Source organism: Podarcis melisellensis (assembly GCF_964234715.1).
Source record: "Podarcis melisellensis genome assembly, chromosome: 11".
NCBI classification, from domain to species: Eukaryota; Metazoa; Chordata; class Lepidosauria; order Squamata; family Lacertidae; genus Podarcis; species Podarcis melisellensis.
Window position 1 is genome coordinate 45,614,043 of NC_138543.1, and position 26,734 is coordinate 45,640,776.

Consider the following 26,734-nt stretch of genomic DNA (forward strand, 5'->3'; position numbering starts at 1 on the left):
GGTCATGTGGCCAGCATGACTAAACTGCTTTTGGCACAACGGGACTTTGTGACAAGTGCCAGAACACACGGGAACGCCTTTTACTTTCCCGCCACAGAGGTACCAATTTATCTACTTGCACTGGCATGCTTTTGAATTGCTAGGTTGGCAGGAGCTGGGACAGAGCAACGGGAGCTCACCACCATTGCATGGATTCGAACCACCAACTTGATCAGCAAGCCCAAAAGACTCAGTGGTTTAGACCACAGTCCCACCCGTATCCTTTTTTTTCTTGTACTATGAATTCATGATGCATTACAGGCACCTTCTGAAGTTACCCCATGAATCTTAACTTCTACCTAAGCTTACGGTGCTCAATTTTTAAAAAAATAAATGATACTCGATGGCCAAATATCATAGTAGAACAGAACTTTTAACATCTTTTCAATACTTCAAGCCAGAAAAGCTTCATTAATGTACATTTTCAGCAGTCTAAATTTACAAAAACAAAGATGATGATTGTAAAACCAGTTACATTTCACAAATATTTCCCACTAAAACTGTAGAATAAGCACAAGCAAAACATCCTTGCCCACCCCAAACATAAGAATCTTAGCACTCCTTATTCCTTTAGGGAAAGATCTGCAGCATGCTAAACTCTGTGTGAGACACCTAATCCTTTTACAAAACTAGCCAATCACTGCCGCTGCCTCTGCTATATAAAAATACAGGTGCAAAATTACTGCTATAAAATGTGGTTGTTGGGTCCCGGTCCCCCCCCTCCTGCCCCAATTGCATGTAATAAAAAAGTAGAGTTTTCAAAATAGTAAGGAGGATTCTCTTTGGGAAACAACAGAACTCTGGAATAGAGTATAACTTCTTGTGAGTATTTACACTGGGTAGACTGGAGCTGCAAATACCTGCAACTGATTTTGAGGCTGGAATAGGATAAAGGAATGCATAAATACAGCACTTTCAAAATATGCCACTCAGTGGTACAGATGATACAGTTGCTGTGCCATTAAGGCTGCATAAGTTACCACAATTTCAGAACTGACCCATAGGTCATAAAGACACACTGTGTGAGCCAAGGGTATGGTCTGTAACTCATTACATCCTCTCTCCCCCCTTTTTTGCTTGTTTGTTAAGCTGGACTGATGCAGAACCGTCACTGTTGGCCAGCAACACAGTCCATGTGAGCGTCAACACCAGTGCCGAATACCATCCCTTCTCTGTTAGCAGATTTGTAGCAGGGCACTAGGCTTAAAGACCTAAGGGAACTCCCTGCTCTGGTGCTGCTCCCCAGGCAGAGAGAAAATGGGAGTAAAGCAATAGCCTTTCGTGTACAAAACCAGCGTATTGCATGGTTAAATCTCTTCCTGGATTGTAACATGTCAGCAGGATATTGCATAAATGATCATTCTTTCTATGTTAAAAAAAAAAGTCCCTGCAGATGGAAAGCTATAATCCTTACCACGCTAGTTTTCTAGGTGCAGAGATTCTGGGGATTCAAGCAAACAAAGCCTTTCTGTCTGCAGCCTGAAGATGAGCAGTACAATTCTGATGCTGTGATCTGCTGTTTGTCTCTCCTGGGCCCAGCCTATGAATGAGACTAGAATAGTGGTTGATACAACGTGCTGTGCGACGGCATATTCAGAGGGAGGCGGATCTGTTCTTCAAAGCACAAGAAAGCAGACTATACTATTCTCCAGCCATGGATGCTAGTAGACATTCTGTGGCTGAAACAATGAGGTGGTCACAACAAGCGCTGCTACCATTTTCACCCTCTTAATTCTGCACATTCTTACTACAGGGAAGGGCCTAGGGGCACAGCAGGAACCAAGATGGAGGCTTCCAATCTTTCTCTCTCTGCAATGCAGCAGAGCTCTTGTTCCCAGCCACAAAAGCCAAAAGCTCCACTTGCCAGCAAAATGGGGCATGTTGCTACCCAACCTGCCCAGCTTTTGCTCGCTGCGTGAGGAGGCTACTGCGAAGGCAAGTGGGCTTGAAGGCAGCCCTGCTGCGGAGGATGCACGTTAATGGGTAGGGAGCGGCTGTAGACAACAGCATAGGTGCTCTGCTGCACAGGACTCTACAACTATTTGCAGTTTAAAGGGTGGCGCTCCTGCACTGTGCTCCTGCACTGACAGAGAGAGCATGTTATCCAAAGGAAAGGAGAGTGGCAAATGGTCCCCTTCTGTGATTTTTGCTTCAGGTTGTTTCTTGCTTCCAGGCCTCGCTCAGAAGGCAAGTCCTCCGTGTGCAAGAACAGTGGTGAAAGGCTCTTCCCGCTGAATATTTCCCACCTGTTACTTTGCCCCGCAAGTGTTGATGTTCTTCCCATCAGCCGCATCTTCAACCAGTGAAATATGGTAATCCGTAGAAAGCGTGAAGTGGGAAATGCAACCCACCAAGCCCCTCATATACTGTCTGTTTGTATGCAGAGCTATCTCTTTCATTCCACCTGCCAGAGAGAAACAGAGAAACTAAGTAAGCAAGGATGTGCTTATTTAAAAAGGTTCACATGCTTCTTTTAAGGGCCCTTAAAAAGTCCTCTCAGCAGCTCACAATAACCTAAGGGTAGCCCTTCTGCAAAGGCCTACCTTGTCTTGCATCTCTTGCCCATGGTGGCCAACCAATCATTGTAAATAGGACTTTGGCCACAGGTTGTTTTTGTTAGGTAGATAAATACAGTGGAAACTCAGTTGTCGAACGTAATCCGTTCCGGAAGACCATTCGACAACTGAGGTGCGATTGCTGGTCGGCAAAATCCATTGAAAAAAATGGAGAAACGGAAGCATTCACTTCTGGGTTGTCGACGGTCGAAAGCCAAAACGTTTGACTTCTGAAGCGTTTGACAACTGAGGTTCCACTGTAATTAAATTTCCCCCCGAAAGTAAAAATCCATATTAATTTTGGGGGGGCAGGGAATACAGTGCAGACTCGCATGTTGACCCCAACAGTGCTGTGTGGACACTGAAAAACAACAACTGCATGCATAAGCACTACTCATCCTACAGTAAACAACTGTATTGAATGGCTTGTGTGCGTGAACCAGCCTCTCTACAACTCTTAAGAAAGGTAGGTAACAGAATTTAGGAGGAACTTACCAACGAAGAGGTCCCCATTGATATTCAACTGTCTCATCATTCCTGGTGATTTGCCAGTTCTAGCACCATAGTCGTCCACAGTTACTTTCCCAGACTGCCCATCCCTTAAATACATGCATATTTTCACATTGTTACTATCGTAACATGGGTAAGTAGTATCATATGAGTTGTGCAGCTGCGCCATGTTAATATACACTCCAAGGGAGGAATTCCATGTCACACTGTTACAAACACGCCCATCGGTGCAAGCATTCTTCCTCTCTTCCACCCATGAGCTCTTCTTCTGGGGGTTATTCTGACCACTGGGTATGTGGGGGGAAAGCCCTGTTGTGCTAGCAGAAGTCCTTGCATTGGGCTTCCACAAACAGGACCAGTTAGTTGAATCTAGCCCCCTAGATTTAAAGCACCTTGAAAGCACGTCATTTCCCCACAATGATCCTCAGAACTGTGGTTTACCCCTCACAGAGCTACTATTTCCAGTATCATTAACAAACAACAGTTCCCGGGATTATTGGGGGGGGGGGATAATAGGCTTTCAATGTATGGTGTGTACACAGCCTAAACAGAAGCTGATCATTCCAATACCTGGTGGTCTTTAATATGGAATATGATTTGTTTGTTCATGTTTTTGTTGCTGCTGCTGCTGTTAAATTTATGAATTGTCTCACGTCAAGGCAACTTACAGACATGCCATAAAAATATCGAAAAGTAATTCAGTATTAAAAACAACAACTGAAGATAGTTTTTAAAACAATACAAAATGGACATCTAAGGTGTCTAGCTGGAAAAGCTTGTGGAAACAAAAATGACTTCAGTTGGCTCTGGAAAGTAGAGATTGTGGGTGCCTGTTGCATCTCAACTGAAATTTTCTTCCACAGAATGGGCAGCTCTGAGTGACAGTGTAGCAGGCTTCTGATTTGGGGGGGAGGGTTTGAAGGAGAAACTCTCTGGTAGAATGTAGTGACCTACTGAGTATATATAGGGGATAAGATGCTCTCTCAAGAAACCTGGCCACCCTGGCAACTTTCCGCTCAAACCCCATTTTTCTGCAAAGGCTTTGGCACAGTCACTTGGTTCACATGCCCCAGTCAATATGATGCCAGATTGACTTATTCATTTAGAAGGTTTAATATCCTGCCTTCTGTTTTACCGGCACTCAAGGCAATTAACAAAAAGTAGATAAAAACCCATACAATAATAAAATTGATAATTTCCAACTGTAATAAAAATGAGCAATAAACAAAAACATTAAGAGAGTCTTCAGAGCCAGCATAGAGGAACAAAACAAAAACAATCACAGCATCGATTTTATGCTGGAACCCGACTTGATTTGTCTTACTCCCAAATGCCCCCTGGAGCAAAAAGTTCTTGAGTCAATGAGTTGCAGAGTCCCCTCAATGAGCCTGCATGTGGCAGTGAAAAGATGCTGTGACTTGTTCTCCTGTGGCTCGTTTCAGATGGTGAAACTCTAACCCACAACCCTGAGTTTAAGAGTCTCATGCTCTACTAACTGTTAAGAGTTGTATTTAGTTGTTTTCACCTTGGGCCTTCCTTCTCCCTCACATCCCTTCCTTGTATTTACGCAACATTTAGATTACCGTCCCTTAGAAAAGGAACCTGACTTCTTGCCAATATTCCTCAAAGCACCACATAGGACGTTGATGATAACAACAAACAACTTACCGAACTGCCTTTACTCTATGCCACCTGCCATCATTGAAGGAGCCATTCACCGTTATGGTAGCAATGCCGCTGCCCAGATTATAGCTGAAACCAAAGGAGAGAAGTTCATCATGTTCTGGAGAGTTCACAATCATGATTCACCTGAATCGTTTTCATTAGTCAAGTGTAGCTGGACAAAAAGTTTGGGGTAGCCAACATGGCGCCTTCCAGATGATGTTGTAATACAGCTCCCATCATTCTTGACTCCTGGCTGTTGGGATTTGTAAAAGGGACTGACTGTTAACCCATTCTGAGAGTTGTAAAGTGACTCTCCTTGCTCTAACTGGAGATGTTGGGAGTTAAACCCAGGACTTTCTGCATAAAATACCTGCTCTAGAACTGAGCTACAGCCCATCCATATATAATGGGGGATGGGGAGAGGGGGCAGACAAGGACGCCGAAGGGTAATAAAGGGTAAGGGCACAGGGTTTGTGCTGGAAGCTAACTGTGGGGGTTTAAGAAAGGGATACCGTGTGAATGTTTTGGGCAAAAGAGTTCTCGATAAAAGTGAGAAGGGCAAATTGCGATTGCCCAAATGGAAGCGAACATCAGGCAGATTTCAAAAAGGTGTTGTGGATGGTTTGTTGTGAAGAAGCTTTTGTTGGATAAAGGTAAAGGTACCCTTGACCATTAGGTCCAGTCGTGACTGACTCTGGGCTCAGTCTTGCTTTATTGGCCGAAGGAGCCGGCGTACAGCTTCCGGGTCATGTGGCCAGCATGACTAAGCCACTTCTGGCGAACCAGAGCAACGCACGGAAACGCCATTTACCTTCCCACCAGAGCGATACCTATTTATCTACTTGCACTTTGATGTGCTTTCGAACTGCTAGGTTGGCAGGAGCAGGGACTGAGCAACGGGAGCTCACCCCATTGCGGGGATTCGAACCACCGACCTTCTGATCGGCAAGTCCTAGGCTCTGTGGTTTAACCCACAGCGCCACCCGCGTCCCATTTGTTGGGTAGCCTAACACTATCTGAATATAATTACCCTCGTTCGGAATACCAACTGCTCATAATATGTCTCTGTATGTTGCCTGAGGTGTCTCCTATTGTGTGTTCTACTGCACTGTGAAAATAGCACTTTGCTGCATCGTATCCATGTACAATCATACCGGGAGTGACAACTGCTTTCTCAAAATGCTCTGTGGTTACTTAATCTGAATAAAGGAAAGTAACAAAAAGAAACAGCAGGCTCTTTGACAAACTCGTAATTTGACCAGGAGGTGGGGGAGGAAGAAGAAGTACATTTGAAAACTTCCCAAGGCACTGAAGTACAGGGGAGTAATCCCCAGACGAGAAACAGCTAGTTTTTTTGTCTATCATTCCCTGGGTTTACATTTCATTTTTGGCAGACGGTACATTTGCTTTTGAGAATAACAAGTCGGGAAATGCTCCACTACATTATGGAGGCAGTGAGTGGATTAAAGAGAAAACCCAAAGAGCGAGGTAGATCTCGCCTCCGCTTTCCCATGGGACTAAACAAAATTGTATATTCTTGTCCTATTATAAGTAATCATCCTTCTTCTTGTGCTCCCGTTCACAAATTATCTTCCCCTAAGATTGTACCCAGGGAGAAACGGGGTCTGCTCACTTTCCTAACCTTGCGTTCCAATCGCATCCTTGGTTTCTCTCACTGCAGGAAGTGAGCAACCAAATCTTAAATGTCCAGGTTTATTCAAATGCTAAATGCCCTCTGATCTGGTGAAGATAAGCCTTCTTTAAGCAACGTGTCCTCACAAGACACTTGCTCTCATTTGCTTCAATATATGCAAATGAATTTATGCACATGGAGCTCCTCCTTCTCTATTGAAGTAAATGGAGCCGTCTGATAAGTAGCAGAGCTGCAAGTATGCTTGATTCAGAAGTAGAGATGTTTTAGTTCTCTCTGTTTCTCATCGTTCTAATCTCAAATTCAGTTCCCCACATTTCTGCAACATTTTAGTCCCAAGAAGCAAATTTTCATAGGCAGTTTTTGCCAACTGTACATGTTTTCATGAGCAATTTCTTCCAGTATAATCCATTTTTGTACGTAATTTTCACTGATGCATTCATTTTTATACACGCTTTCCTGCAATGTATGCTTTTTAGTGAACATTGTTGGCTGGAGAACTGCATTGCAAAATTCAGAGAGGTCTGCAAACTGGACCCAATTTATATCCCATTCCTAGTCAGAAGTCCCCTGCTGAAGCAAGGGGTAGGGGTGGGAATGCAGGCAGCTTACCTGAAGACCAAGGCACCATCTTGAAGACCTAGGGAGATGAAGTCACTGTTTGGTCTCATGGGGCTGTCTCCCCTCCACAGCAAGAGGCCATCCATCAGGGTAGTCTTAAACCTCATGAAGACATTTGTTCTTGATCCCGCTACTCTGTTTAGGGGAGAGGCACATTGTACAAAACAACATCTGGATGGTGCAGTGAAAATAATGCACCACTGAAGCTCTGTGATCAATAATCTCCTCCTCCCACACATAGTTGAACATACCAACTCTAACTCATAAATGTATATTTTTGCTACAATTCTCACTGAATCTACTCTCCCTATAAATCCACATTTATCAGTTTAGCTTCCAGGACAACGAAGTACCACTTGATTTGAAAAGTGCCAAATATTTAGATTTTTAATAATACTAAATTTATTATTTGTACCTCACCCGTCTGACTGGGTACAGCTCTTGTCGCCATCTATTTATTTATGAGGTTTGTTTGGGCAATTTATATACTGCTTCAAACTTCAAAGATGTCTCTAAGTGGTTTGCAATGTTTAAAAACACCACAAGAATGCAATATAAATTCACATTTTAAGTGGCACAGAACAATTAGGTAAGCCCGCCTCAGATAAGATCCTCTTAAGCACCAATATAAAGGAAAACAACTAACATAAAGGGACCATATTAACTACTGGCTGACCAAAGTACAGGAATGTAGCTGTAGGTTCTTACTTCTGCTATCTTCCCAAATCAGGTTGGTGGGGTAAAATTACACAGTCATTGGCCATGCTGCCAGGGGCTGATGGGAGTTGTAGTCCAACAGTGTCTGGAGGGCAACCAGGCTGAGGAAAGCTGTACTAGATGGATCTTGGTCTGATCCCCTAAGGCATGTTCTGTATCCTCCACATCCTTATTTTATTCATGTATTATTTCATTTTTGTTCATTATGACCATTTATAATCCCATTTTAGCATCTGCCATTTGTCTGCATGTCACAAAGTGACACTGCTTTCATTCTACAACCAGATACCCACACAAGGGGTTCCTCAGATCGAATCTCTATAAATAAGTGCTATCCCACCGTTAACTTTTTTTACCTTTTAAGAATATCTGGGCTATCATAGGTGAGGTAGCTGCGGCCGATGAACTGTGGTATTTCGATGGCTTCCATAACAGCTGGGAAATGAAGGAAAACCCAACATTAAGGTGGCAGGATCTGCATATAAAAACGTTCCCTTCAACAGCATTAAAGAAGAAAGTACAACGACATGCAGTACCAATGCAATCTTCCTCTGAAGTGAGACAGGTATTTATCATGGCTCATTGGGGTTTGTCCACCTCAATCTATCAAGGCTGACTGTCATTAGCAATACACTGAAAATGAGCCATTGGTTTTTTACCTCTGGCTTCTCAACGAGACAGCTAACACAATTCATGGCGAGCATTTCCTATACATTTCTTATAGTGCCCTTTGAGCAAGGCTCAGTTACGAGTAAAGAGGAGGAGAACAAAAAATGAGACCCGTTCAATATTTCAAGGACAGCATCCCCTCATTTCTGTGGGAGGGCTGTTAATGCAAGGTGATCCAAATCTGCTTGGGCAACAGCAGAGTGCACGGATATTAAGCCTTCCCTACCCCCATGCTCTGTGCAGCGGGTGGCACTGTGGTCTAAACCACTGAGCCTAGGGCTTGCAATCAGAAGGTCAGCGGTTCAAATCTCCGCGATGGGGTGAGCTCCCTTTGCTTGGTCCCTGCTCCTGCCCATCTAGCAGTTCAAAAGCATGTCAAAGTGCAAGTAGATAAATAGGTACCACTGTGGTGGGAAAGTAAACGGTGTTTCCATGTGCTGCTCTGGTTCGCCAGAAGCGGCTTAGTCATGCTGGCCACATGACCTGGAAGCTGTCTGCGGACAAACGCTGGCTCCCTCGGCTAGTAAAGCGAGATAAGTCCCACAACCCCAGAATCGTCCGTGACTGGACTTAATGGTGAGGGGTCCTTTTACCTTTACCCCCATGCTATTTGTCCAATCTAAACCTCTCCAACCCCCTCCCTGATGCCCACAGAGCTGCTGATAGCCCCCCTGGGTGGTGGGAGCAGAAGACAGACCCAGAAGCTGTGCTTGTGTAGCTCAGCAGCAAAGCACACATCCTGGACACAGTTTCAATCCTTGGCACCATTGTTAGGAGGCCCTGATTTCCCTTATGGAGCTAGAATTCTGAGAGTTCCCTGATAAAAGGGATTGGCTATTAACCAATTCTGAGACTTGTAGTTCTGTGAGAGGAACAGGAGTCTCCTAAATGCTCTCAGCACCCCTTACAATCTACAGTTCCCAGGATTCTTTGAGGGAGGCCATGAATGTTTACAGCGGGATGATACTGCTTCAAATCTATAGTGCAGATGAGGCCCAATTTGGAACCCACCCCTACACTTGTAATTTTTTTTTGAAAAAAATCCCAAAAATATACAGGAGACCCATAATTGGATTCCTGCATCATGTATGGTTTTGGCCCTCAGTGGTCACTGATTTTTGCTTTTGCCTGTTGCTGCAGCAGCTCCTGGTTTTCTCTTGACAGCGAATACTGTCTTTCCCTGAATAGCTAAGGAAGAAAAGCAGGGGAGAAAAGGCACGATAACAAAATATGAAAAAAATACCTGGTAGGCAAATGGCTGTTTCATCTGCAAATGAAATTAGGGAAAATGTCCAGTGTGGCTGAAGCAGGAACCCAAGTCTTGCACCCTGCCGCTCACAATGCAATGCAACCCACGACACAAGCAGTGCTGTGCATCACTCTTTGCAGGCTTCAAAGGAAGCCCGGGCTGTATGGAGCCAGCCATTTTCTACATATAGAGCAGCACTCTGGGCCAAGCACATTCCAACCTTCCTAGGTGTGCCTTGCACTAGATGTGCTAAAGGCACCCTATGCTTCCCTTCCCCTCAAACTGTCCAGCAATACATTCAGCACATATAAACCCACTGAAATGAAAGGCTTTAAGCATGCCAAACTCTGTGAGACTATGGTCTAGCATGGGCAGGCATGGGGAAGCACCCAAGTGGTTTCTCTTATACATTGATTTGATTCCTCACCAGGATTTCCCAGCATCACCCTGCTAGTTCCTGCAAATGAATGTCTTGGGTGCAATCCAGTGAAAATTAGGTGTGCCTCAAAGACAAACCCTATAACCTGAGCCATCTATTTCAGACTGTGTAGGGACTGGACTCAGCAATCCAGATTGCAAGTAACCCAAGACCAAATCATGGCTAAATGAAAATGTAAATGCAAAGGCACTCACAGTAAAAACTGCAGCTGCCTGACACCGCCCAGAGTCAATCAGCTGCTGTGATACCTGCAGCAAAGACGTGATTTGGATTAGCATTATGTACAAACCTGGGTTCATGGTTTGTTTCTCTCCAAAACACAAGCCTGGGTTCAGATGTAATGCTAATCCAAACCATGGCTTAGCTATAGGTAGTAGATTGGAAGCAGGTTGACTGAAGGAGGAGTGACTCAGGCGCTAATTCTGACTGTGAGAATCCACATGCTCCAACTTCCATGCTTTGCCTTAGCACTACATATGAGCTAGCTGGGTCAGTGAGCATAACATAGAGACAAACCCTTAGGTTTGTCTAGCTTGCACCTGCCGGATTCGATCCTGCTGCAGTTATGTAATTATGAACATCATAATTCTTGGAACCACATACCACGGAATTTAATGGTGTTTACTAGCAAAAATACCAGGGACGCAGGTGGCGCTGTGGGTTAAACCACAGAGCCTAGGATCAGAAGGTCAGCGGTTTGAATCCGTGACGGGGTGAGCTCCCGTTGCTCAGTCCCAGCTCCTGCCAACCTAGCAGTTCGAAAGCACATCAAGTGCAAGTAGATAAATAGGTACCGCTCTGGCGGGAAGGTAAACGGCGTTTCCGTGCGCTGCTCTGGTTTGCCAGAAGCGGCTTAGTCATGTTAGCCACATGACCCGGAAGCTGTACGCCGGCTCCCTCAGCCAATAAAGCGAGATGAGCGCCGCAGCCCCAGAGTTGGACACGACTGGACCTAACGGTCAGGGGTCCCTTTACCTTTACCTTACTAGCAAGAATGTGAGCTAAGGATGGAGGATGTCACCCTCCCTAGATATAAACCCCATAATCCATTTCAGCCCAATGCAGCACAAAGATGCCTCTGTTGCAGAACTAGTGGTATTCATCTCCAACCCCAATCAGCTTCAGATAATATGACCAGTGGTCAAGGATGAAGGGAGTTGTAGAGAGATACAGCTTGCCCATCTCTGTCACAGATTATATGGACAAGGCAATGAAGGCAGGAAATTATCTGAAGCTTGGTTTAAGACCAAGAGGCAAAACACAGCTCAGATACTATTTCTCAATCAACTTATCGTGGTATGGATACAAGAGAACTATTCAGTAGAAAGGAATAGGAAACTTTCATTCTGTCAGAGCACAGTCCAGCCAAACATAATGCATTCTGAGGGCCGCTCTCATAAACATACTTGCTGGACTACAAAGTTGCATTGAATGCAGTGAGGCTTGGTCTTGAATCAACAGGCACATTCCATAGATTTCAATGGAGAAATTGATACATTCTTTTAAAACTCTCCTTCTAAAACAAAGAGGACTTTAAAATTAATTATGGCAGGATGTTTTTAGAAATTAGTGAGCTCCCCATTCTGCCAAAGACCAATTCTATCCACTTAAAATGCTGCAACTAGGCTCTGAAACACAAATCTTCCTTCTGCCTTCTGCCCCCACATGATTTGAATTCTTTGGGAAGAAAATGGCAGGAATTAAATTTGGGAAATAGGAGACACATAGTTTCAAGCTTTCTTCCACCCTTTGTAAATTAAAAGATTTCCCATGTTTGCAATGCAATCCAATGGATTTCTGGTTGTTTATTGAACTAGCTGTCTCTCTCTTCTTCTCTCTCAAAATCTTGTTGTTGTAGTTCTTGTTTTAAATCAGCCATGCAAGTAACCCCACAAAATCATCACTTCCATCAATGTTTATAAAACCACTTGGTGTCACATATACTCATATTGACCTGGAGGCAATTCTCACTAGTCACAGTCTGCAAGGAGGGAGACTACTTTATGTCCTCGTAATAGTGCTGTAGCATTGCAGTGCAATCCAGGAAATGACTACAGATTATGCCGTTATCTACAGACATTTGCAAAAAGCAGCCTAAATCACACCATTAGCTTGATGGAGGTAGGAACGCACAGAGATCATACACTCACAGTTACAGAACATGTCTGACAGTTGCTACTTACTGTTCAAGCAGTAATTTCCACATTCTGCAGTGCAGCAGCATAAAACGGAAGGAACATTCAGATTTTACTTTTCAGCAGCAAAATAACCCCTCTCCCCATCTTTGAAAAGGAGCACCCAGCTTTAACTATGCAAAATCTCAGCATTTTTTTTTTTTTTTTGCTTTCGTAATTATTGAACCTGGCATTAGCTATCAGAGTAAGTTGGCAAAAGGGGGTGGGTCCAGCTCAAGTTTTAAAAAGCAGCATTCAGTTAAGTGCTTCTTGTGACTGCAGGAAAATAAAAAAATTCCTTCCAGTAGCACCTTAGAGACCAACTAAGTTTGTTATTGGTATGAGCTTTTGTGTGCATGCTACTGGAATTATTTTTATTATTATTATTATTATTTACTACGGCAGACCTACCTGCAGGAAACTAGTGGACCTTGGTTTCTTCTGCTCTGATGCTAAACACATTACTGAAGAATAAGCACCATTTTCTTGCAGTTAAAAGATGCTGTATGGGGCAGCATCAGCGGAAGGAGAAGCCAGCCCAGGTGCCAGCATGAGACCTGTTAGCCACTGACCTCATCACCTGGTGATCTCTGGGTTTGGCACTGCACTGTGAGGCCTGTGGCCAAAGTGCCATAGTCCAGCCTACTTGGATGAGAACAATGTCACATGAACGTTGTGAAAAACCTGCACGCATGAGAACAGAGTCCACAGTAAACTCACGCTTGCGGGTGCCCCTAAACTCAGACGCCACTTGGAGAGCAACATATTTTTCCGCTCCTGTTCAGCGGAGCCAAGCAGATATGGAAGAAGGATGCTACCACCTAGTGGAATAAATCTGCATGCGATTTAAGTCACTGAGAATTTCTGCTGGTTTAAGAAACCCACTGGATTGAAGTATCTCAGTTCTTAGCTCCTCTGAGTACAGAGGAACAACAACAAAGAATTCTTTGGTGGTCTCTGGTGTGTGACTGAGGGAGGATTTGTTCTTGCTGTCAAATTACAAGGGAGCCAAAGTGTAACCGAGGATTAGAGGCTGCATTGCAGCACCGGCGGTTAACACAAATGAGGATAAAGTTACAAGGCCTATAAATCCCCTTGCTCAAGGGCATGAGCTAAGTCCCACTCAATAAGACAAGATGGAGCTTCTGTCTCTTGTGTGATGCAACAGAGATTTTTAATTCTAGCAATAGAAGCTTTTTAGACTCCAAACTGCTATGAAAGAGTGCAGGCACTTCACTAGTGTATATAGGGAGCTGTAACCATTTAATCATGGCGATTTGTAATTATCAAGTGTCAAAGGGCTATCTTGCAAGGGTCATCTAGTCCAACCCCCTGAAGTGCAGAAATCACATGTGTCTTTTTGTTGTTGTTAAGTTGTGCCCATCAAAACCAGAGTTTTGCAAGTCCCAGAAAAGAAACAAAATAATTTGGGGGTGTGGATGGTACTGTAACCCCAACGGCAAAATGCAAGTTCTATGGATGCAGCAAAAAACATAAAAAACCCAACAGCAACAGCAAACAAGCAAACAAATCCTTCGACACCGGAATCTTGTGTTCAGGATTTGTATTTAATCTTTGTTAACAGCAATTTCCTCCCCAAAAGGCCAGTTCACACAATGCAAACTGGTAATGCTGAATCAGTTAGTTTGTTATTAAGTTAAGCATGTGTTCAAGTCGTTTTATGATCGCTTCACTTGTACTCAAACCTCAACACAACTCACTGCTACCACTATCATTGCAGAAGAGAGGAAGTCAGGGACTTATGTGGTATAATGGAAATGTAGCTCATGTCCACCAAATATTGCTGGACTACATCTCACATCATCCCTGACTGTTGGCTATCCTGGTTGGGGCTGATGGGAGTTGGAGTCCAACATGATCTGAGAGGACAGAGGATAGAAACCTTTTAAAAGGCTGAGACCCTACCTGCCAACAGACTTTCTTCCAAGAGTAGTGTATGCTCTGGTTATCTCCTGCTTGGACTACTGCAATGCGCTCTACGTGGGGCTACCTTTGAAGGTGACCCAGAAACTACAACTAATCCAGAACGTGGCAGCTAGACTGATGACTGGGGGCGGCCGCCGAGACCATATAATACCAGTCTTGAAAGACCTACATTGGCTCCCAGTACGTTTCCAGCACAATTCAAAGTGTTGGTGCTGACCTTAAAAGCCCTAACGGCCTTGGCCCAGTATACCTGAAGGAGCGTCTCCACCCCCACTGTTCAGCCAGGACACTGAGGTCCAGCTCCGAGGGCCTTCTGGCCTCACTGCAAGAAGCGAAGTTACAGGGAACCAGGCAGAGGGCCTTCTCGGTAGTGGCGCTCACCCTGTGGAACGCCCTCCCATCAGATGTCAAAAAAATAAACAACTATATGACATTTAGAAGACATCTGAAGGCATCCCTGTTTAGGGAAGCTTTTAATGACTGATGTTTTAATGCATTTTTAATCTTTTGTTGGAAGCCGCCCAGAGTGGCTGGGGAAACCCAGCCAGATGGGCGGGGTATAAATAATAATAATGTTTATGATGATTATTATGTATGAAAGAAGAAAGAAGGCTTCTCAGGTCAGTCCTGGCACACCACTAGGAAGGGGCATGGCCAATCATAGAGCTTTATAAAATAATGGTGTAGTGAAAATGTTTCTTCTCTCTCTTAGTATTAGAAATTGTGGTCAACCCCATTCATCTAACTGTGGGCAAACGAGTGATAAAAGAAGATACTTGATCACAAACAAGATAACGGAATTTTTAAACGAATTACTACAGAATGTGGTGATGGAAACCAGTTTAAAGAGTTCAAGAATGAATTAGAGCATCAGCCTAAGGACCTGGGAGAACAAGGTTCAACTTTTGACTCAGTCATGAAACCCAGTGAGTGACCTTAGGCCAGGCACTCCCTCTTACCTTAACCTACCTCACAGGTTGGGGGGGAAGAACCATATACACCACCTGGGCTACTTAGGAAAGTTGGGAGGTAAGATAATAAAAAAGAAGCAAACTGTGTCTTTCAATTCTTATTAGTGCCAACTGTGCCTCCTCTCTCTGCTACAGAAGAGCACATTTATGAGAGCAAATAAGCAGGAAATAATTACAGCAATAATAACCAAGAAATAATCACAAAAAACCAAGAAATAATCACCTTCTACTGACATTCCCCTGTCGGCTTTGCTGCCACAAATTAATTATCTGAGCAAGACTACTCTCTGCAATCAAGGAGATTTTGCAGTTCCAACACAAAATAAAAGCTTTACCTTTCTGGCAGTGCTGCCCATCAAAGCCCAATGGGCAATCACATTCATAGCCATCTTTTTTGGGCACGCAGGTGCCTCCATTGGCACAGGGGGAATTCACACAGGAATGGACAGTATTCTCCAGGTTGACTCCAGATGCGAAATCCTGCCTCACATCTATGGTCCGGTCATTCAGAACAATCTTTGTGTAAGAGACAAGGTTAGAAGTTGAAGAGTTTTTTCAATACTTTAGTTTATTACTCAGTATCATAAGCTAAAAGTGTTTTCTTATTTTTTAAAAAGACCAAAATTGGATGAGGTAAATTTTATATGAAGAGATCACTTTAACATCTGTTTATTTTCAACAGTATGTTTCCTGAGAACAGCCTTCCAGAGGATTCTGTTGTTTATCCTCAAAGGGAAGTAGGATGAGTTCTTTTGAGCCATGTAGCTCAAAACTATTTAACCTCTATTTAAAAAAAAAAAAAGTTTAGTCAGATTTATTAACATTGTGCCTGAACTTTAGAGCACATTTTATGGCTCTGCTCTGAGCCAAATCTGAGATATAAAAGAAGTTTCTTGACGGAAACCAATTTCACCTTAAAAGAGGAGAAATCCTCCTGAGTTAGCTTTATACTAAGGAGGAAGGAGAAATTTGTTCAGTCTATGTTTTAAAGCGAACTGACCCAATTCTCCACTCCCTGACTTATACCTGGATTGGAACACAGCTTTCAATCAGATGACACACTTCTCCACATTTAGCAATGCAAATTCTAGTTTAAAACATTCACACAAAACTTTATTTTAGGGAAAATGCATAAAAAATGAATACTTGAGGGAAAGACTGTACAAAATGTGCACTTTAGGGAAAACTCTGTGAACTGTAAATGTGAGTGTTGAGGGGGGGGATTAAAATCTGCGAAAGAAGGAGGGAAGGAAGGAAGGAAGGAAGGAAGGAAGGAAGGAAGGAAGGAAGGAAGGAAGGAAGGAAGGAAGGAAGGATAAAAGAAAGAAAGAAAGAAAGAAAGAAAGAAAGAAAGAAAGAAAGAAAGAAAGAAAGAAAGAAAGAAAGAAAGAAAAGAAAAGAAAAGAAATGGACCTATTATTGGGTGTATGCAAAAGAGACTGCTCTTATGTGGGATACTTGTCCTCCTAAAGCAGCTATGCCACTCAACTGTATGGAGATCACAATATCTGATGGCCTGAAAGGAAAAACAACAATCACATAACCTCTCACTATTTTCTAAAGCTTCCAGATGATCAAGCATTTGGCAATTTACAAGCCCAAGGGAGTGCTCCAAGTAGCTTAGCTCCTACGGGCAACTCAGAATTTCATATAAAGCAAGTGCTTAACTCCCCATTTCAAGAGGCACTTGCAATCAAACAGAATATTGCAGCCACTTCATACGGATTATCTCCATGCACTTTGGAAAAAGCGAAAGAAACCTAAAACCTGATAAAACCTGCCACCATCATTAGTTCACTTGTTTTTCTGAGTCCTAAAAGAATGTATCGAGAAGATACTTTCAGGTGCAGTCCAATCCTCCACTCCACAATGGGGCTTTCCAGAGAGGCTTAGCCACTGCCTCACCTAGACCTTGGCTGCTCATGGAAGTCACGGTGGAAGGCAGGGGTGGAATGCCTGGGCCTTATCCCTGTGCTAGCTTATATCTGAATCAGGTTCAGTGCTGGCACATGGAATCCAGCAGCTGCTCAGCTCAGGCCCTCCTTCCAAACAGCCTGTTTCAGGGCTTTCTGCTGGCCCCAGTCAGTGGGAGAGAAGAAGAAGAGGAGTTTGGATTTGATATCCCACTTTATCACTACCCTAAGGAGTCTCAAAGTGGCTAACATTCTCCTTTCCCTTCCTCCCCCACAACAAACACTCTGTGAGGTGAGTGGGGCTGAGAAACTTCAGAGAAGTATGACTAGCCCTAGGTCACCCAGCAGCTGCATGTGGAGGAGCAGCGACCCGGTTCCCCAGATTACAAGTCTATCGCTCTTAACCACTACACCACACTGGCTCTCTGGGAGTGCTGCTAGTGGGCTTCCCTCCTGCCATTGACTGCCAGGAGTCGTTCAACCAGCAGAGGTAAGAGGGAAATTTCAGCTCCGTTCAAGCTCAGCTCAGCCTCAAAGGGCTTTGGGTTGCTCTGTTAGGGTGCTAGAATTTCAAGCGCCAAAAATAAATGTTCTGAGGCAGCTTGAGCAACAGCCAGAATGCATTTGCACACAGAGAGTGCAGATAGAACAGAAAGATCTGAAGGCACCTCTTATCGGTCCATCTCTGAAGTTAATCCAGTCTTGGGCTAGCTGAGTCCCTGTGGATGGGAGACAACTGAGGAATGCTCTACCCCTTCTCTGAAGGACAGGTCTGAATTATTTGCAGGAAGGACAGATTATATAAATACAGACAAACACACACATGCCTTTTGAATACTCCCAGAGAAAGGTTTCAGGACGCCAGAGTTCTTCTTTACACTGTCATAACTTGGTACTCCACCAATGAATATGTCAGGGTTGCACTTAATCTGTGTGAAAGCTCCCTATCAGGAAAAAAAAAATATGCATCAGAATTAATCAGGGGGTCAGATTGCTTTAGGTTATGTTCCCAAATATTTTTTATACCTCCCAAGTATTTTATATCTACAAAGACAGTGCCACTGGCTTTGTTTTGCTACAACATAGCTGAATTTCTGTTCAACCACTTATTTTATTTTTGGACAGTGAACCAGAAAATAAGTAAACCAAACATCCGAAACCCGAATAAACCCAATATTTAAAACTGAGCCATTCCATGTACATATAAATATATAAATAAAGCTTTTTTGTTACCTCTGCCATTCCTTCAACTGGCCTTTGCTGATCAACCTGCAATATGCCATTTTTTGCAGTGCGAGACACTTTGAGCTCATGCCACTGGTTCAAACTGATGGGTTCTTCACTCCTATTTAAAAAAGGAAATGGAACAAATAGGCCAGAGGCCCAAATATGTTTGTATCTTCCTACATTTAATTACACACACACACACACACACACACACACACACACACATATACACCCTGCCCTCCCTGGGCTCAGGGCAGCTAACAGCAGTAAAATTACAGTACAAACATAATAGGAAAAAACCCAAATTAAAATACAGGTTAAAATGCAATTTAAAATGTAGCCCATAGATGAAAACCTTAAGGGGGGCGGGGACATAAGGGGCAGACTGAATCCAAACCAAAGGCCAGGCGGAACAGCTCTGTCTTGCAGGCCCTGCGGAAAGATGCCAAGTCCTGCAGGGCTTTAGTCTCTTGTGACAGAGCATTCCACCAAGTAGGGGCCAGTACTGAAAAGGCCCTGGCCCTAGTTGAGACCAATCTAACCACCTTGCGACTTGGAACCTCCAAAATGTTGTCATGTGTGGACGTTAAGGTCCTCCGTGGGGCATACCAGGAGAGGCGGTCCCGTAGGTACGTGGGTCCTAGATTTGAATCAGTTACACTCTTCCATGGAAAGCTTGGAATTGGGGGAGGAGGAACTTGCCAAGCCCATACAATCTGAGACTGGTGGTCCAGAGCCTGAGACAATCCTCACAGATGCTGTCTCCTGACTCTGAGCCAGCAATGGAACCAAATGCTTCCTAACCTATTATGCCTACCCAATGGCACAAGGAGTGCACCAGGAAGAAGCCCACAGAAAGATGAAGAACACATATTCAGGCCAGTGGGTCAGCCCTTTAAGAACCCATTCCTCAGGCCAAGGGGTGGAGCTTAGGAAAGGTGGTCTGGAAACCCATAAGGTTTCAGCTCATCTCCAAGCTGTGGAGCTATCCATGGTGCTGCAACCACCAGCCTACCTTGACCCATGGATACCTGACACCCATAGAGCAGGAAAGGAGGTGGGCATCCAGGGGGAAAGTCTTTGGCAATCCCACCCGCTATTGAACCCAATATGTTTTGAGTATACACAAATTTGGCTTTACATGCTATATCCAGAGTGTGCCCCCATGTAAGCTGAGAGTTGCCTGTAGTTTCTCTCCTGGCGGTACTTAGCAAAAGTAGGATTACAAAGACTTTACCCGATTTAGGTGCCAGAAATGTATTTTGCTACTTCACAGATGCTTAGCCTCTATAATAGTTAGCCCATGAGACACATTTCACAGTTATGGTGCCCCTTCCATCATCACCAAGAGAGAAGTCAATGCTAACATGTGGAGTATACATTTTGCTTTTAACTTCTTAAAATAAATTTGCCGTGAAATTGCAGGTACCACACCACAATTAAAACTTGGTGTTGCAATTGGGACCCAGCTGAAAATGCTTCATGCACCAAATGTGGCTCAGGGGCTCCCAGTTCGCCAAGCCAGCTTTAGAATAAGTTCCCATCCCAGCTCAGTGCATCTCTACAATCTAGAGGGCTATGAAGGTAGTTTGCTTTGCAGACACTGTCATTCTCCAAAGTTCAGGTGCTCAGATGTTTAGCATGCCAACTGTATTGTGTCTGGAGTGAGCAGCAGATACAATGTCTAGCATTTTACACCAAAGCCATGCCTTCTAAGGAGATCTAAGCTACTGTACAACTCACTCACCAAATCAGTATAGAATAAACCAAAAGTATGTAATTATGCTTAATCATTTAGATGCTCTTAAAATTTTCAAGTGTATTTAGATGTTCCTAATGGTTTTTAAAAGTTTTTTTATTGTTTTGCTGTTGGCCGCGGGTGGCGCTGTGGGTTAAACCACAGAGCCTAGGACTTGCAGATCAGAAAGTCAGCGGTTTGAATCCCCGTGACGGGGTGAGCTCCCGTTGCTCGGTCCCTGCTCTACCAACATAGCCGTTCAAAAGCACATCAAGTGCAAGTAGATAAATAGGTACTGCTCCGGCGGGAAGGTAAACGGCGTTTTTGTGCACTGCTCTGGTTCGCCAGAAGCGGCTTAGTCATGCTGGCCACATGACCTGGAAGCTCTACGCCGGCTCCCTCGGCCAATAAAGCGAGATGAGCACCGCAACCCCAGAGTTTCCGCGACTGGACCTAATGATCAGGGGTCCCTTTACCTTTACCTTTAATGGTTTTTAAAGGTTGTTTTTATTGTTTTGCTGCTGGCCCTTCCAGGTTCCTTTGGGGGGAAGGGAAGGATAGAAATGTTAATAATACTAAAAAATCTCTTTGTGAAGGTAACACATGTATAAAAGCCATAGAAAGGAGTAGGCAGGGATGATCCAATACATTTTGGCACCCAAGTCTAACCACAAAATGGCACTCCCCCCAACAAGGAAGAAGGGATGCATGAAGATCTACATCAGGAACAAGAGGGGACACAATTATCTATATCGGGATTTGATGCCCCTGTGGATCCTGCCGCCCAAGGCAGTCACCTCACCTTGCCTCATGGGTGGGTCGGCCCAGAGAGCAGGGTAGATGGGAAAAATTATGTGAGTCATGGAAGAACCAGCTGAGGACTGGCAACAAGTATGCTGGAAGCAGAATAAATTGAAAGATCCAAGAACATTCCATGGAGATCTGCAGGAGTGTATGAATCGTGCTGTATGTTTTACACAACCTGTTACAGTTAAATTTCAAGCAATGTTTCTCATACATCAGGCATTCTCTGAGGGAGCACCATTGTAACCATAAGCCTAATTATGAAGAGAGACCACGAGAAAGAATCGTAATTCGCAACTGCGTTTCCATGCATCCCAAAGGAAAAATTTGAAAAGCAGTAATCTTTACAAATTGTCACTAATCTAAGAAAACAGAAAAACAGCTGATCTATAACGGATAGATGCAAATTAAATTCCCGCCAGACATGTTACTTTCAGTAAAGACTTACGGAAGATGCTGAAATGTCATGTCAATTTTAACAGCGCACAAATTTGGATTTCAAATGCATGTCACATTTTACACCTTGTCACTGATGAGCTCTTAACATTTCTTCAAGTAAATATCTACTCGGAAATGCTAGAAAAACATTTTACTAAATAATCCTCCCGCCATCTCTTTTTCTTGGGGGAAAAAAGTAATAATCATCATCTGCCAATGTCATCCAGCCTATCCACTCACGGTCTACATTTAATAACAATTAGGCTTTAATTACCTAAGATAAATCGATACATAATAGGGTAATAATCACCTCAGATCAATATGTAATTAAAAAGCCAGATGGGACTGACTACTTAATAATGAGCAATATGCACATTATGTCCTCTTTCCTGCACAGATCTCTGTCACGGAAAGCCTCCCGCTTTCAGCAATTAGTGTTACAATTATCCAAGGCCATAGCTAAGACGGGGGTGAGGACCACACACCATGCTTTGTATGCAAAAGATCCCGTGTTCAGTCCTCGACATCTTCAAGTTAAAAGTTTCAGGTGGTGCGAAATATGTTGAAAAGTTGTGCACACCATGACATTATGGCGATCTGCATTTTTTAAATTTATATACTGCCTTTGTGACAAGGCAGTTTACAGTTCGAAATAAAGACTAGCAGTTACGATACAAAACAAAAAGAAACAAGGAGGGAAGAGAAAAATAAGAAAACGTGGGTCTTCCATAGTATTACCCAGCGGTTACATAATGACTAGATTGAATGTTCTGTAGGAAGTTCTACGAGTTGAAGAGTCATATGGACCTCTGTCAAGTGCACTAGTGGATGTTTGTGTGTGCTGAAAATTCAGGTTATGAACACTTAATAATTTCACATTTGCTAGCACAAAGGAAGCAGCAGGGAATAGGGGCAGGCCACTTCACAATAAACTGGATGCTTTGGGGGGGTGCCATGAATATCCATGGTTTATGATGACCTGGTTTCTCATGAAGGAAACAAGGCAATCCCCATGCCCCAATTACTCAGGTGCACAAGGTTCTACCTGAGCTCCTGAGCTCCTTGCTTGGCCGTGCACAGCCTCTTCTAGGCAAGGGGAGCCTTCATCCCCTGCCCGCGAGAGGTTCCTTCCTCCTCGGGAAAAGCCCCCAAGAGCCGCACACACACTCCACGTGGCTCTTTAAAGGGAGCGCTGAGCAGAGCCTCCCGCCTGCATTCGCTCCGTAAGATGCACACACATTTCCCCTTGCTTTCTAGGAGGAGGAAAGTGCATCTTATAGAGCAAAAAACACGGTACTTATCATTGCTGTGCTGGAAGAGGAAGGAGCACATGAGACCAGGGGAAGCTTCTTCCCATGAAAATAACCACAGTTTATGACATTGGTGGACAACTTGCATTCCAGGGGAGGTATTTGTCTAGCCCATCCCATCAGCACAGGTATTTCCATTTGGGAACTGTGTCCCTCTCCTCCCCAAATTTGCTACAAAGGGTTGTGGTAAGCCAAAGGAAAAATTTCGGGGGCATGCGCTACTTTGGATTCCACCCATCGTATTTTTATTTTTAGTATAGAATTACAGATACTTTTTACAGCCCAAAAAAATTATGGCTAATTAATTCTAGAAATAATTAGTAAATTGCATTTACCTGATTACAGCAGTTCCTGAACCACAGTCAAACCTGAACTCCACATAGCCGTCTGCCATGCTAATGGACAGGAAGTCTTTGCTGCCTGTGTCAAAGCTGTACAAAAGGGCACCATCGGCCGAATCGGGACGAAAGGTGACCTCAAACTCCATGAAGGAAAGGTAGTTCTGTGGTTCCAAAGGCCAGGGGATGGTGGCAAAGGATTTCAAAGTCTCGTTGAACTGAGGTATGATGAGAATGAAAGCTGAAAGACCAGGGTAAGCAAACACATTACTTAAAATCCCTCAAGAAAACCAAGTCTACTTCAACTTCAAACTTCATTGTAGAAAGCAATACTAGAAACCATAGCACATATAAAGTGGAAACACTATCACAAATAGTGATAAAGAACTTACAAAACAGCCCAAAGCTGTTTCAGAAACCTACAAATGAGATAGTTTATTATACAACTAATAATAATTTTTAATAGCACACATCTGTGTAGTCTAGCTTTCCACAACCTAGGGTCCTCCAGATGTTTACAATTCCAATCAGTATCAGACAGCATGTCAGGGATGATGGGAGCTGTAGTCCAAAATATCTCAAAGGCAGCAGGCTAGAGAAGGCCATGTCACTTATAGCACTTTGCTATCCATTATGTAGGAAACCGGGGTTTGTCCACACGGACATCAGGTACTCCACCTTACCCATTTATGGTCAGTATGGTTTCCATAGATTTTTTCTCTTAACCACAAGTGAAGCAAGCTCCATTTCAATCGTAACTGGGAGGCAAAGGGATATAAACAGGCATTTATGAACATTCCCCCAATTGATACAGAACTGAATGATGTGAAAATGTAGCAGAGAAATCACTTGCTTAGGCCTGGAAACAATAGAAAGCTACCAGGTCAGTATGATCACTCGCGTATGACATTGTTTTGGACAGGGATGCCATGAATGTAGGGAAGTTTGTGTGTGTAGCATTCCACACTTGAGTAACAAAGGAGAAGGCAGGAAGAGGAAAGAAAGCAGGACTTCAGAAAGCAGAAATAATGTAAGAGATTCTAAATTGCAAGCAAACCACAGTGGTGAGGTACAAAGCAGCATTAAACCAGTGTGTAGCCAACCAACTATGGGATGTTAGTTGTGCAAGTCAGTCAAACAGCTCCTGATTAAACTGGGTGCAGACACAGCCTGTAGTAACAGGGGGTAGCCAGTGAAAAGACCTCCAGACTTTGTTGAACTCCAACTATGATCACCCAAAGCATAAAGGGTCAACGGAGGTGGGTGATGGGATTTGTAGTCCAACAACATCTGGAGGCATCGCTTAAGACACCACTGCCACAAAACACACCAAATGCTGGCATCCAACTGCAGAGATCCACAGCAAGTCCTCCTCTCACCTTCTTCGCAGTGGCGCCCTTTAAATCCAAGCGGGCACAGGCAGATGTACCTGTCCGCCTTGCTCGCTGTGCAAGTGCCACCGTTTATGCAGGAAGCCTCATCGCAAATTCCACTGCTGCATTCACCTAAAAGGAGAAAACAACACACGCACTGATTTATCATTCATTTTTTTTAAATAGATATTTATTGAGGTTTCAAAAATTATATTAAAAACAAAACATAACAACAATACAAACACACACAAAAAAAACAAGTATAATTTCATTCCCTTATTTTCTTATAACTTACTTTCCCGACTTCCCCATACCTCCCCTCTCTGTATTCCAATTTCTATTTTATTAATTCAGCAAATCCTTTCCCTTAATTTCATTTAGTTTTTAACCCTTCTTTTCCTACTACTCTGATTTGTCATTCAAGGTACCCAAAGGATGGGTTAATTGAGCTACTTGTTTTCGATCACTTACGCACACAGAGATCTGCGCCAGATCTGCCATGTAAATGCATCTTTTCCCAGGCAACACGTTAAGTCTAAGCACCGGATTAAGTGGCTGAGCTGCAGGTCACCAAGGCTTTACAAAATGGCAGCAACAGGAACTAATTGCATTGACTTTCCAGAAGTGATCACTTGCCAAACAGACTGGTGGTGTCTCCCAATTTTCATTAGTTGTTTTTTTCTTGGACAGGTTGCTCAAATCTCCACACACTGCCAGACTGTTTACATTGCAAGTACCATCTCTCTCTCTCTCACCATCTCTCTCTCACTGTTGTTTAACCTCAATTATCTTAAGTGCTGTTTTGTTCCTTCTGCATTTGAGGGAAGCTGTAGTAAGAGCTGGAGGTGTTAAGCAGCAGGGTCTAAGCTTATTAGCTGCTGCTACACTGTTAACAGTTCCATCTGCATGGCAGGTAATCCATATTGTCAACATACGGGCTTTTATAATCAACATCTCTATCATCTTGCCATCTCACAGGAAGATGGCTGGAGGTAACAGCACAGAAACTGTCAGAAGACTGACAGATGAGAATGCCTCAAAGATACTTCTGAGGAGCATTTAAATATTTCAGCACACATCATCTTGTGAAATGTGCAGTTAAGGTGTTTCTCTTTTTTTAAAAAAAAAAATATGCGGTAGTAATTTACACTGTTCTTCCCCACAGCACAGTAGAGAGCTGAGTTAAAGAAGACACAGATCCACAGATAAACATCCTAGCAAAAGAAATATGAATACAGTAAGCAATTTGTTTCCTTGTGATAAATAATGCCTCAAAGGGGTTTTAAAAGGGAAGAATTAAAACGTAATAATGAAATCATTTCCCTAAAACTCTTGAGGAGGTGAAAAGTTGAATGACAGCTGCAGAGAGTGACTGGCACAAAGCCACACAAGGAGCTTCATAGTCAAGGAGGAACACAAGTCCAACAATAAAAGGTAAAGAGACCCCTGACCATTAGGTCCAGTCGTGGCCGACTCTGGGGTTGTGGCGCTCATCTTGCTTTACTGGTCGAGGGAGCCGATGTACAGCTTCTGGGTCATGTGACCAGCATGACTAAGCCGCTTCTGGCAAACCAGAGCAGTGCACGGAAACGCCGTTTACCTTCCCACCGGAGTGGTACCTATTTATCTACTTGCACTTTGACATGCTTTCGAACTGCTAGGTTGGCAGGAGCAGGGACTGAGCAACGGGAGCTCACCCCATCGTGGGGATTCAAACCACTGACCTTCTGATCGGCAAGCCCTAGGCTCTGTGGTTTAACTCACAGCGCCACCCACGTCCCTTAGTCCAACAATAGTCTGCTGCAATTTATGCTCACCCAGTTGATCACTGGGTCATGAATGGAGTTCTGCTTGCACAACAAGATTTCTTCTTCCTCTTTTCTCCCTGCGTGCCCTGAAAATCTGCTTCAGAGTCCCTCATTGCTCTGGAGCAGATTTTGAGGGTGTGCTGGGGGCTGCAGGGGAGAGGTCAGGAAGGGGAGTATCTGTTGTGCAAGCGGAAATCTGCACAAACAGAACAGCAGCATTTCTACAGCCCAATCATTTTTAAGTCTCTATATTTAGGCTGCTTAAATGAAAATCTCAAAAGGCACCACCAGAATAGCTTGGAAGTGGCATATTCCAAGAGTCAGTGTAACATGACTGAATGCATGGGTTCAGATGATATCTAACCTAGAATATCAAGCCAATTGAAGGGAGAGGCCCAAACTCCTGGTATCACTTGAAAAAACATAGGTATAGTTCAAACCCATTGCCGCAAATCTGCATTATTTCAATTCCAAAAGAATAATTAGCATCACGAAGTATTTAGCTGCAGTAAAGTATGTCTATTAGTTAGTACTAGAGATACTAGGAGGAGTATGTTACATCTTTAACAACCAGACTT

The 26,734-nt window shown here is 43.6% G+C and overlaps 1 protein-coding gene across 2 annotated transcripts in view; it reads right to left on the reverse strand.

Moving 5' to 3' along the window:
• Positions 1-1,419: 1,419 nt before the first annotated feature.
• Positions 1,420-26,734, reverse strand: part of EGFLAM (EGF like, fibronectin type III and laminin G domains) — a 104,325-nt gene continuing 79,010 nt past the window's right edge. For both annotated transcript variants that reach the window (XM_081929630.1, XM_081929631.1), the window contains 10 exons: positions 24,355-24,480; positions 22,973-23,216; positions 18,354-18,465; positions 17,948-18,064; positions 15,543-15,723; positions 8,115-8,193; positions 7,033-7,176; positions 4,773-4,856; positions 3,090-3,193; positions 1,420-2,443 (listed from right to left, as the gene is read on the reverse strand). In XM_081929630.1, coding sequence (XP_081785756.1) covers positions 2,289-2,443; positions 3,090-3,193; positions 4,773-4,856; positions 7,033-7,176; positions 8,115-8,193; positions 15,543-15,723; positions 17,948-18,064; positions 18,354-18,465; positions 22,973-23,216; positions 24,355-24,480 — 1,346 coding nt within the window. In that variant the 3' untranslated portion in view covers positions 1,420-2,288. The remainder of the gene's footprint in view (positions 2,444-3,089; positions 3,194-4,772; positions 4,857-7,032; positions 7,177-8,114; positions 8,194-15,542; positions 15,724-17,947; positions 18,065-18,353; positions 18,466-22,972; positions 23,217-24,354; positions 24,481-26,734) is intronic.